Source organism: Rhineura floridana, chromosome 5 (assembly GCF_030035675.1).
Source record: "Rhineura floridana isolate rRhiFlo1 chromosome 5, rRhiFlo1.hap2, whole genome shotgun sequence".
NCBI classification, from domain to species: Eukaryota; Metazoa; Chordata; class Lepidosauria; order Squamata; family Rhineuridae; genus Rhineura; species Rhineura floridana.
Genome location: NC_084484.1, coordinates 169,250,294 through 169,263,149, shown reverse-complemented (window position 1 = coordinate 169,263,149; position 12,856 = coordinate 169,250,294). Strand labels below are relative to the sequence as shown.

The following is a 12,856-nucleotide window of genomic DNA, read 5'->3' as shown; positions in this document are numbered from 1 at the left end:
CAAAATGAGAAATAGTAACTAACTGGACTGTACCTTTAATGATTTCAAAGAAGAATCTTCTCACCTTTCTCTAGAAAGATTCTGGAGTGATGGATGTTTGAAGTTCAAAGCCTTAAAGTGTTCATAGTGCTTGTCCTTAGTTTCTAGGATTGCAGTGTACAATATTCTTTCCATTGTCAAAGATGAAATATAGTTGAACGTTTAAAAAGCCACGCTACGGTAATTCACACCTCAGGGTAGGTAAACTTTAGCATTTGGGAGCATAAGATTGATGAAACTCAAAACACTTTAATATATGGGAGGAGAGGTTTTTATTAACTACATTGTGTGGCTTGCAAGTACTTTAGAGTTAAGCTTACGTATAGCTGGAGCCCTTTTCAACATGACCTACTTTCAACGAATGCAGCTGTTTGTTCCTGTGTAGTTTTACATAAATATAATGATTTAACTCCTGAGTATGAGTAGAAGGAAGCTTGCAGAAGGGGAATTTGTTATCCCTTCCTCCCCTTTGAAAAGCCTCCTTGGAAGGTGCCTCCTCCCAATTTTCAGCAACATCCCCCTTCCCCAACAGCCCCATGCTCCTATCCCATGCTTTTCAGGAAGGTCCCTTGACCCTCTGGAGAATCTTTTTGTGGTACTCGGGACCCAATGGAATAACAGTGTGAAGTGTACCATGTTGAAAATCACTCTAGAATAGATCTATAAAAACATGAAGGCTTTACCGGGGGGTGGGGGAGATAACATGAAAGGCAGGTAAAAATACATGTGCTAGCTTCTAGTGATTCTCTTACTTGGGGTTGGCCCTACAGCCCTGAATTCTGGTTGATTCTAAGAAGGATATATACACTGCTTGGAGACTCATGTAATTAAGTGATATATAATTTGTCAAAATAATAAATCGATCAATCTGACCATTTGGTAACATGGTTTGGCATATAAAAAGCAAGTTCGACACTTGTTCTCTCTGCTCTGTAACTTGTTTAAATATGCAAGTTTAATTTTTTTCAGTTTCTTGCATTTGGGATTTATTTCTTGCAGTGCTATTAATTAAGCAGAAACACTAGAAAGTTGAGATATTAAGGGAGAATAATATGGGTTTATCTTCAAGAATATTTAATATAATTTTAATGTACCTGATGTGGAGAAATGAAACCATTAATATTTAATTTAAGTGGTAATTAACAAAGTATGCCTTCTGAAATTATACAGGAAAATAGTCAACTGAATCTGACATTTGATAAAGATGTATGACTAATAAGCCTGCGTTTAGACCATAAATCTTGAGAAGTAGGTCACAGTCCTCTTTAAAAGAACTGCAGGTTGCTTTTAAACTGTGTATTTAGCAGAGAACTCAACAAAATCATTTGTACTAAATGAAATGGATAATATACATCCCCTGCCTGCCATGTGTGTGCGAACATTCAACCTTGTGGTCTGTCCAGCCAAGCCATTGTTCAAATTAATAAGTGTGCCTTCTCTAAATTTAATTATATGACCTACTAATAAGAATCTTTCTCCAGAAAGTACCCAAAATTAAACAATCATCATAGTAGCTTAAAAGTCTATTATGTATGTCAAATAAACTGGGTTGGCTTTAAATAACTGTCTATTAAGTGAACATTTTTCTGCCTTAAAGGACAGAGAAAAGCTAATGAAAGAGCTTGAACAGATGCAGAATATGGACCTAGCACGCAGAAGACAGATTGTTGCCCAGATGCCCCCTCAGTTGTTTGAACCCTCCTACAGGCGTGTGGAAATCAAGGAAGAATGGCAGAGAGAGCTGGAGTGTGCCTTTGAAGACATGTATACTGGAGACAGGAGTAAGCATTTATAAATTGGTTTCTGACTCTTCTGGAGAACCCAGAGATTTCTGAAGCTTATGGGAGTACTTCAGTTAAAAGATCAGTAACGTCTGACAAGGTTCCCTAAAAGACAGCTTGCCCACCACTAGGTTCACATTGGTTGAGCATGTTCTGTATTGCACAGCCATTTCACTCAGGGCAGTGGTGAAGACCAGCGGGCCTGGCTAGTGCACCACATAAACCGAATGCATATTCTGGAATGTACACTGGAAAACTGCAGTGCAGAGGCCCTTCAATGGGCAGATTAATAAGGGAGGGGAAAGAGGAAATTTGAACACTGCTGACTTTGAAAGATCAAGGATAAAGTCTTCTGTGCAGTCCGTAGCTACTTCAGTGGGTCTTGCACAGGAGCTCATCTGACTTCCAGGGAAAGCTCCACACCAGCACCAATTGGGGAATGTTACCTTACAGGATAGAGAACCTGTGGTCCTCCAGGTGATGTTTATTTATTTATTTATTTATTTATTTATTATTTGATTTATATCCCGCCCTTCCTCCCAGCAGGAGCCCTGCACTTCCTGAGCCAGCATGACTAATGGTCAGGGATGATGGGAGCTGTAGTCTGCCAGCATCTCCTGGGCCACAGGTTCTCCATCCTTGGCCTATAGTTATTACTATTAAATGTTCCCATTACAATTACTTGGATTCTTTTAAGACTGGAGTCACTAGATTGCTGCTCATGCTCAAGGTGAATAGCTTTTATATGTGTAGTGCAGGGCTTTTTTGGACAGAACATCACAGGTAGCTTACTTAATTTCCCTATCACCAGTAGTGCACTTTGTTTCTAATGTACTGGTTTAAAGTAAAAATTATTTCAGTTTGAGATCTCGTAGCGATTCTTTGCTGGGTGCCAATTTACATTTTTGTTATAAATATATTTTCCGTTAATTCTGGCGTCTATGATGTTCATGTTGTGATTATAATTATTAGGTGACTGAAACTAGCATTGTAAGAGAACTTTATTTTAAGTTATAGTCATCAATGGTAAGCGAAATAGTTGTTCTTCTGGATCTACCCTTAGCATAACTGAATATTTTGCAGCATATCCTGACTTTCCCTGGCATTGTGTGAATAAAATATGTTGTTAAATGTCTACTGCACACTTTCTCTGTAGTTGGAATTTGCCATAAGGAACAGAAAGTTGCATATTGATTTCATATGGCCTAATTTCTTTACACAGAAATGAAAGGAGACCTTATTTTGCATCTTGACCCACAACCCTTACCAATCTTCTCTGATCAACCTCATGATGATGAACTGGAACTCTCCCAGGAGCCAGATTCTGTTTTTGAGGTGCCACAAAGATCGGGGGATGAGATGAAGGACAGTGAAGCAGGTAGTAAGAAAAACAAAACTAAACTTAATTCTTATTTGCAGTCACTAAAACGCACTAGTATGACATGTTGACTATATTCGCTACTGAAGGCTTTGTAAAATAGTCTAAAATATTTGTCATAGGATTTGATAAGGATAGGAATAAATATTGATGCATATCTTACAACACGCTGGCACATAAATATTGAGTGATATCAAGTGTTAGTCATACTTGGAGTAGACCAATTGAAATGAGTGGAATTAAGTTACTTTCAATGGATTTTCTCCAAGTATGACTTAGATAGAAATAACCCAAATCTTGTGACCTTGGGGAGGAATGTGTAGGATGGTATTGCCATGTACGTATGTCAGTGGAGAGGATGACATAGCATAGTAGATTAGTAAAGCATTTCATCTTTGCTACTTGAAAGAATGATTGGCCTGGATTTGTAAACTTCAGACCATTTGATTACAACATTTTGAAAGTTTTGTTTTGTTTGTAAGTTTGTTATTTGTGCAAAATATGTCACTGGAAAGTGACATGGACATATATACAGGTGCTGCACAGTGACTCTGGGTCCTTAACAGAACATGTTGTATTTGAATGTTGTGATAAACCTGCGCAATGAAAAGAAGTAGTTCAGAACTTCCCTATTAAACCCAATTTGTTACGCTATCTGAACCAACAAACTGGGAACAAACCATGGCTTCTCAAGCTTCCTTGTTGCAAATAACTATAGTTAATTCTAACCATAAGTCCAGGTCTGTGCTATGGTAAACTGTCATTAATTAAAAGAGGAAGGAAAAGTTCCAGAACACTTTCTGCTGGCTATGTGTAAGTCCAGGATTCTTGGTGGCTTGTTGAGGTTTCACTAAAACGTAGTTTACTGTACCATTCACATTGGCTGTTGTGGATTTGTGTGAGTCTTTCTAAAATAACATGGGCAGAACTTTAGATTTATTTATTTTTAACGTTTCTATCCTACTATGATCATTTGTATTAAACGTTGTTGCTGTCCACTTTGAGCTGGTGGTATTGGAGGAAAAGCAGGATCAAAAAAATTAAAAGCCATCCTGAAAAGGCTCTGAAGGCAGCTCACATAAAATAGTCCAAATATATATATTTTTTAAAGTATACATTTGTGTGAAAATCTTGTGCAGTCCTACATAACAAATTTTGTATACTGGTAATACATTTTTCTGATACAGTTAATTAAGTTCCTTGTTTTTTATTGCTCATGGATGTGTTTTATTTATTTTATTTTAGGTAGTGAAGCTGAAAAGGCACCACAGCTTCAATCTAAATTAGCTCTTAAAAAGTTGCTAAACAAGATCAGGAACCAAAAAGACCACTGGACATCAAGGTCTGAACCAGAGACTGCGAGTGAGATTGGGACAATTGAGTCTGGAACAATTTCTAGCAGAGAGAGAAGATTATGTGAATCAGAATCTGAGCATGAACCAAAATGTGGTTCTGTTTCTGAAGCCAAGGGTATGTTTGTGTGGTCTTCTGTATTCAGGTCTTAAAACTGACCATGATGATGGTCAGGATCCAAAGAACTGAAACTCATTCATAGGCCCACGTGGCTTAATACTTTCCCCATCCTCCCTTCAAACAAGTTTTTGTTTTGGTAGAGCAAAATGCTTTTCAGATCCCCCCCCCCGGTTTGAGATGGCACAGGGGGCACAAACCCCTTGTGTAAAATGAAGCTGGTCTTTGGATCCTAACCAGCAATGGTGACTTATGAGTGGAAGTTTTAAATTATAAGGTGACCTTATATTTAATTTTTTAGCAAAGGAACTAAGGCTACGCTTATCTATTTGACGTTTTTAATAAACTATTGAAGCTTTGTTTAATCACCAAGACAGGATTTTTGTCAGCATTATCATTATTAATTAATAAATTTAATATACCGTTTATGTGCCAGAATAAACTCTAAGCAGCTTACAAGCATAAAATACTTATAATTAAAATACACAATAGAACAATTCCATCAAAACAGTAAAAATACCCGTATTTAAAATATACAGTACAATAAAAGAAGCCCATTGAAAAACATAATAGTTAAAACAGTTGGATCAGGAAGTTCAGGGAAATGCTTGCATCAATTACTTTCTACTATCGCAAATTCTTTAGTTTTTCATCCCAATTCTGAACCAGTTGAAAGACAGTCTCTCAGAGTAATCTTTACATTTATTTATTTAAGATATTTATATGCTGCTGTGATTTAGCATTGCACCCAAAAAAGGCCAGTGTGAAGTTAAAACAAAATTCCTGTAGAATTTTCTTATATACATGTAATGTGGTATAGTAGTCTGATTTTTGTGGGGAGCAACGAGGAAGAGATGCCATTTCTTCCCAACAGTTGTTGAGCTTTGATGTGCTGGGCTTTTCTTAGGAAGATCCATAGATAGAATTCAGGTGTCAAGGTCCTGTTAACATATTCTCTGTTAGGACATCCTCCAATTCTTCCCTTTCTGACAGTGTTCTAAATGTTTTCTTTGAGTGTTTCTTTCTAAATTATTCAGGGTCTGACATAACTAACAATCTACTACTTGTCTGTCTTTTATGTGCATCTCCTTTTAGAGCTTCCAGAAATTCTGGGCCAAAGTATTGTTGCTGGAAATGCAGTTCTAAATCACCCACAAGAACAAGCAGCTAAAATTAGAAAGGAAGCAGAAAGACAAAAACAGGTACAGCTATTTTTCAGTCTCTGAAGGCAGTTCTCTTGTGATGTTTTAATGCTGTGCCTTTCTCTGGGATTGTGTGAAAGATGAAGAGTGGGTTATTAATAATTTAAACACCATTTTCTAGCATGTATTAGCTTTTTGCATTATCTTTGAAACATTAAACTTGCATTTAAAATGACATCCTTTGCCTCCATTAAAATGGGTTTTTAAGTTATTAGTATCTGATTTCAAAAGAACAGGAAATATCAGAAAATTTAGTTAAAGAATAGTTAAGGCCAAAGGTCAGGATACTTTAAAAAAAAAAAAACAGAGGGAAACTCAAAAACAATTATCTGCTGCCCACAGTGGCTGCAGGATAACTTTAACTATTCTTTACACCAGGAGCAGAGAACCTTTTTCAGCCACATTCCCTTCTGGGGACCATATGCCAGTGGTGGACAGGACAGAGATAAAAGTGGGTGGAGCAGTGAATGTAAATTTTACCTTTGTACAAAAGACTAGTTTCTGCACGCACACCCCGCTCTGTATCCTTCAGGCAAGCAACAAGCAGTATCGGAGTTCACAGACACAGTTCAGCCAGGTAAAAACGCTCAAGGAGGTTGCACAGCAGGGCTGATGATGGGGTGTGGCCTAGGGAGAGTGGATGTGGCTTGGGAGGGGGTGTGGTCTAGGAAGGTCCTAAGGGCCAAACAGGAGCTGCATTTGGCCCCTGGCCCTGAGGTTCCCCATCCCTGCTCTACTGTATGTGGGGTGAGAGCAATGGAAATCTCTACAAAATTGGTAAGTTTCTCTTTCTGACAGTCATTAATAACTGATAATGTGAGTTTGTACTTCCACAATTGGAAGGTTGTGACAAATCATAAAGCCAGGAATGTACGAAAGCCAGTCTTGAATATCCAACGTAATTTCAGTTTAACTTCTAGGTTTTACTTTTCTTTTTCTTGAACACCAATAATCCCTAGTAAAACCTCCTGTAACTACTTCACTGCTGTTCCCTGCATAATAAAAAATTCTTCTCCTTTGCACCTCATATAATTTAAAGCTGATTGTGATATTCTCCGAGTTGTTATGGGGGTCTAGTGTAGGTTTCACTAATTACATGACTCTCTATGACTAACCAGTACATGATTCTTTCATCTGTTCAAATTAATCCTTGAAAAAAATGTTCTATCCACGAATTTATTTAATGGAGGGTTTATCATAGGTCTGACCTATGGATTCCTCCTGTTACTAACATAGGGAATTATTCATTTGACTAGATAGAGTGGATAGAGCACCAAAAGGAACAGCAGCTGGCATTGCTTCAGCAAATTGAAGAGCAGAAAATACGGCTGGAGGTTGACTTTCTGAAGGCGCAAATGCAGCATCAGAATCAGGAAGCTAAGAAAGATCAAGAATCCCAAACAGAAAATATGAATGGTACTATCCCTGTTGTACACTGGCAGGAGGAAGTACAACATAAGGTAAAGGAAAACACTTGTTATGAAAATAGGGCCAATTCCCCAAACTCAATGGAATTGTACTCCCTGACATAATGCTGGATTTACTAATGCAGTGGCTGTAGGGCAGCAAAACAGTCCACATCGTTCTAAGTTATAGTTAATGGTTTACTGTGAACGTGCAGATCACTCCTGCCTACTAACAAGCAGGAGCAACAAATCACATCTTGTCTTAGCGTTATGTCCAAACAGGGAATCATTGCTGGTTCTGCTCAAACACACCACGTTTCATAAGCCAAGAACAACTTTTGGGTTCAGATTGTGGTTTGTTTGGAGTAGAACAAATCATGATCCCCAGTTTGGATGTAATTCTAAGCCAAGGATCATCATTTCTTGTTTGCTAGTGGGAGGAAATTTGTGTATTCTCAGTAAACTATTAACCATGGCTTACCGTGATGTGCATACACAGCCAGTGTGCATAGTTGTTTATTTTTAAAATTCTATCTCATCATTATAAAGAAATTTCAACTCTGTACAAATATAATTAAAAGGATGAAATTATGTCTGTTTGCCAGCAGAAAGGGGCAAAACATCCCAGTTTCTGTCTGTGCTGGAACTGCTTTTTAAGATGTTTTTAAAGATGTTTTGTTTTAATATGTGTTAAAGTCTTTTGTTTTTAAGATGTTTTAAAGTGCTTTTAGGGTTTTTGTTTGCTGCCCTGGGCTCCTTTTGGAAAGAAGGGCAGGATATAAATTTAATAATAAAATTAAATTCTCTCTTGCAGTCCCCCATATGCTCCCAGAACCTACTCTGAAGGATTGGGGTCTACCTCCCTCTCCTGGGAGCAGATTTGGGGGACTGCAAGGGAAAGGAGAAATCCAGTTATGTGAGCAGACATTAATAATAGTAATTCAGTGAATGATTAGAGATGCTTCCTTATTTAACTTACTACTGCAGAACAACAAGTTGTGCATGTGTGTGCAGTTTCACAAAATTAAACAATTTTATGTCTTAATTCACAAAGTGGGAACTACAATAAAATGTTGCAGTGTGGAGTGCCCCTGTTCTAGTTTCTAGCCAGCTACTTATGCCTTCTTCCAATATGCTCCATTCCATTAACATTCCCCACCCCTCCCCCTCCTGGACACTCAGCATTTTGTGGCTACTTAACATGCTTAATTCCCATTGGGCTGTTTTGTGGGAGGTTCTCTCACATAAGGTTTTTTTTTCTGCAGTTTTTAGAGAAGTTGGAGAAATGGCAGGACTTGATGCAGGTAGCCAGAGTTTGAAAGGATGGAAAGGGTAATTCTTAAACAAACCGTATTAGGCTCTAGGAATCTCTGGAGAATCCACCCCCAGTAAACACTGGCATGTTGTGACTGTTGTTGGCTTTGAAACAAGAATGTGGTCCACTGAACTGATTCAAAGAATTGCCTTTTGCATAGTAGTTGATATTTTCTTCATTTAATTTCTCTTTAGCCTGAAACAGCCATAGGACCACAGGCAGGCAGCAGTTCTAAAGAGGAAGATCATATACAGATGATTCGTGATTATCAGCAACGTCTTCTAATTCAAAACAGGTCTTTTTCTCTGCCAATACTGAGATTCTGTGACTGCCTATTTGACACTGTCGTGGCAGTTATGATTTTAGTTCTGCTCCTGAAAGGTGATATCTGCTCAAATATATATGTATCTTTATTTTAGGATGCACAAAGAGTCTGTTGAAGAAGCCAGAAAACATTTACATGAGTATCAGAACAAGCTAAAAGAAAGATATCAGTCCGTTTCTGCAGCATTATTAGGCCCTGCTAAAAGACTTACACAGCAGAATTCTATTCCTGAACCATCATTACAATTACAAGGATTTGATGGGTTGCTGAGAGTTAATCTAACAGCAGACCAGACATCTAGGACTGTTCCTGTACAAGAGCCAACTGAGCATTCAGAACTGCCTTGGATATTAGAAGTGCCATCAGAGCAGAAGAACAAAGAACCAAAGCTTGATGTGGACAGTGGGGTGACGGTCCAGCCTGTATGTACCTGGGTGGATCAAAGACCTTTTCAGTTGACACGGACATCCTTTTCCCACCAACAGACAGAAAAACTGGGAACACCTTTGCCACAGTCACTGGAATTTCACAGCATTCCAGAATCATTAATGCTTAAGTCACAGGACACTTCTGTTACAACTCAGCCAGTGGCTCAGACACGGCATGTCCAATTCACTTTCCCTGCAGGCAGCTCTTCTGTGTCTTCAGAAACACTCTGGTCTGATAAATCGATGTCTCATGCACCTGTGGCTGAAAAGATTCTGCTGCCACCATCCTTAAAGCCCCAGCACATACCTCCTAAGAGCTGGACAAGAACAACCTTTGACCATACTCGTGTCCCTCCTCTCCATCCCCTCTCTTCTGTGCCTTCCTCTGTCGCTAGCGAGACTGGGAGGACCCAGGAATGTTTAGCATTACAAAATGGAAGTGGACACTTGTCTGGTTATTCTGATATAGTGGAATTAAGGGATAGAATGCTGGCTTCCTCTGAGAGCATTCAGGCTCAGCAAGAGCACTTGAAAGAACTGCAAGAGCAGCTAGATGAGCAACGGGAAGCTCTTCTTTCTCGGCAGAAGACACAAGAAGACGTGCTCTTGCAAAAGCACGCTCAGTTGAAACAACAAATGGAACAGCAGCAAGAAGCTTTAAAAGAGTTTCTTAAAAGGGTATGTTTTGAAGTGCATAACATGAAGACATTGCGGCTGTCCTTCAGTTTGATTCAGAATGAGAACTTTTCCCTGCGTTTCTTAATGGTTAACATGGATTTAAAACCCCACTTTGCTTCTCTAGTATTCTCTGAAGATCGCATAAATGCACTTTCCTTGATCTCTGTTCAGTCATCTTTTTGTCTAGAGATGTAAAATTTCTAGAAGTTGTGAAGCTATGGTGTGTGTGCTCCCAGTTTGTTAGTGAGGGGAGATTATATTTTGGGGAGCCCTGAAAAATATCCTACATTTTTGTGTATTTAAGTTTGTGAAGTGTATAATTTAGCACATAATTTAGTATACATGCCTTTGTCCAAACAATTACTATTACAGCAGTGAAAGTTTTTCACTCATTATTTTGAGAGAAAATATTTATCAGTTTCACCCCACCCAAATTTTGAGGGTTTTTTCTATTTCATCCTCAGAAATCTTTTCTGCCTCCCCCCCTTCCTGTTATATCTCCTCCCTCCCTTCTTCAGCACATTAATGGAGGGACTGCCTTGCAATTCTGTTTTAATCTTTTTTTATTCTGAATTCACTCTGTGATCATAGCTGAATGACTGTCTTAATTCCCTGGAAAGAGAGGCACATACATAGTTCAGTGGTAGAACACATCCTTTGCATGTTGGAGATCCCCGATTCAAAAGGATCTAGCCTATGTCAGGCGGACACATTCTTAGGTAGATGGATTGTGTATAAGGCTGCCCCAATCCTACATATAGGGTGCAATTCTTTGCGCATTTGCCTGGGAGTAAGCACCATTAACACAGTAGAACTTACTTCTAAGTAAACAACTATAGAATTGCTCTGATTATCTAATCTTCTCTTGGATGCATGCAATGTCTTGCAGTAGAAAAAGTGATTGTTAGGTATTTTTAATTTCTCCTTATAGGCAAGACAGTCCAGCACATGTAGAGATACAACAGAGGAGCAAGAGACTGACAACTTCAATCTGTTGGCAACACTATCTAAAGGAGCAAAAGATAGCAACCAAGAAGAGGCTCACTTTGCTGATTTGAGCAGCTATGCTGAAAAGAACATTTTGTTTCAAAATGTAGGTTCAAAAGAAAAGATTGGTAAGGACTTTTTGTTACTCAAGTTGGCCTGCTTTCATTTATGTGTTTTGAATTTCCTTCTTCCTTTAAATTGGCTCAGTTGAAGATTTGTAGACGATTGAACAAAAGATAATTGCACAAGCTTTTGGGTTCTCCAGAGCTCTTCATCAGGGGTTGGGGGATGAGCTAAAAACACCATAATTGGGTTGGATGTTGAAGCTTTGAGGTCTGCAGTTAGACTCCAGATGGACATGCAGCTGGATTAGTGCCTACTAGATGCTTGCAGATACCAGGTTACATTTAGGATTATGGGATGAAGAAACTGGCTGACCCCATTTTTTAAAAGTTAAAAGCCTGACTTTTACCTAGAGTAACTTCATGCCATAAGCAGAACACTGGTTTCAGATATGGGCATCAAAATCCTAGGTGTAACCTGATACCTGCAGACACCTAGTAGAGTAAAAGTATTCCCCAACTGTAGCACATAGGTAATATAGGTCAGTGTTGTTATCTTTGCAGAGAGAATGACTTGCTAAGGCTGAGTGGAAGTGAAACTTTAACTGAGGATCTCTTAGTCTACAGCTCAGTCTCTTAGCTGCTATGCCTTATCTGTTCCTGGTCTCATGAACTTATGTTTCCCTTACAGAGCCTTTTCAAGACACTTGGGGAAGAGAACAGACATGGAGACTTTCAAAGCCACCTTTGTCAAAAGTAAGGTTAGGGCTTGATTTGGAACAGCATGAACTTAGCATTATACCAGAACTTGACACCCCAAGGAGTGGCAGACTTTCTGCTACAGGTAAACTGTTCCCGAACAGCTCTTTTCCTCTACTTTCCCTGGTGCTCTACCTGTCTCCTTTTATTGACCCATTGACCGGTTTGCTTGCTGAAACAAAACTATATAGTAGGCTTTATACACTGTAACTGTTGTGTATCGTCAATATGATATTGATCAGCACAATATAGGTATTAAAAACATGGGTGCTTATGAAATTGTAGTTAGGAGCATTATTTTCAAAACTCCTAAAGTGTTGAAGGAAAAACACCTGTTGTCACTCCAGTAGATTTTTTTTCTTTTAAATCCTCATTCTTAAGTAGGGTTTAGAGCAGAGGGAAGCTACGCTAATGCCACTACAAAAACTAGGCAGGGCTGGGGAGCAGGGGAGCTGCTTTCTAAAGGGATCCTTTTTTAATCTTTTTCTAATTGAAGTACGTTATCTTAAAAGTTCAGCCAAGTATTTGTTTCCACTTAACAATAACTAGCAACTGACAATTTCAGGTTACAGAGAATCTCTTCATGGAGATGTTTCCCTCACTTCAAGAGCTGATAAACCTCAGTCCAGCAGAAGCCCAAATGAAGATCTCCATGAAGAAACAGATATATTAAGAATTACAGCTGATGGCAAAGAAGAAAGCTCTGGTGAAAGCCAGGAGCAGTTTAATGAATTATGGTGTGAGAAGTCGTTGGTGGAAGCTGGTGGCTTGTGTGACTCAGGTAAGAAAAGTTACTTTTTGAGGCATAGGTGGTGGTAGTGGTGGCAACCATTTAGATTTTGAATCTGCCGCAGCAAGCATAGCAATGGCAATGATAGCTAAAACCAGCTATAGTACTATTAAATAAAACACTGCAAATTTTGTGTCAGCTCTTTATTATGTCCTTTGAAAGGTAACAACCTTTGGCAGTGCTTCTGGAAAACTCTTACGCTCCAAGGGGAAGCGATTGCTTCATTGCATAGTAGC

At 38.8% G+C, this 12,856-nt stretch overlaps 1 protein-coding gene across 4 annotated transcripts in view; it reads left to right on the top strand.

The window, feature by feature from the left end:
• Nucleotides 1–12,856, top strand: part of CEP295 (centrosomal protein 295) — a 48,505-nt gene that overhangs the window by 18,547 nt on the left and 17,102 nt on the right. For all 4 annotated transcript variants that reach the window (XM_061628841.1, XM_061628839.1, XM_061628840.1 and 1 more), the window contains 10 exons: nucleotides 1,637–1,820; nucleotides 3,043–3,198; nucleotides 4,444–4,668; nucleotides 5,764–5,870; nucleotides 7,127–7,330; nucleotides 8,786–8,886; nucleotides 9,011–10,022; nucleotides 10,954–11,137; nucleotides 11,763–11,915; nucleotides 12,396–12,611. In XM_061628841.1, coding sequence (XP_061484825.1) covers nucleotides 1,637–1,820; nucleotides 3,043–3,198; nucleotides 4,444–4,668; nucleotides 5,764–5,870; nucleotides 7,127–7,330; nucleotides 8,786–8,886; nucleotides 9,011–10,022; nucleotides 10,954–11,137; nucleotides 11,763–11,915; nucleotides 12,396–12,611 — 2,542 coding nt within the window. The remainder of the gene's footprint in view (nucleotides 1–1,636; nucleotides 1,821–3,042; nucleotides 3,199–4,443; nucleotides 4,669–5,763; nucleotides 5,871–7,126; nucleotides 7,331–8,785; nucleotides 8,887–9,010; nucleotides 10,023–10,953; nucleotides 11,138–11,762; nucleotides 11,916–12,395; nucleotides 12,612–12,856) is intronic.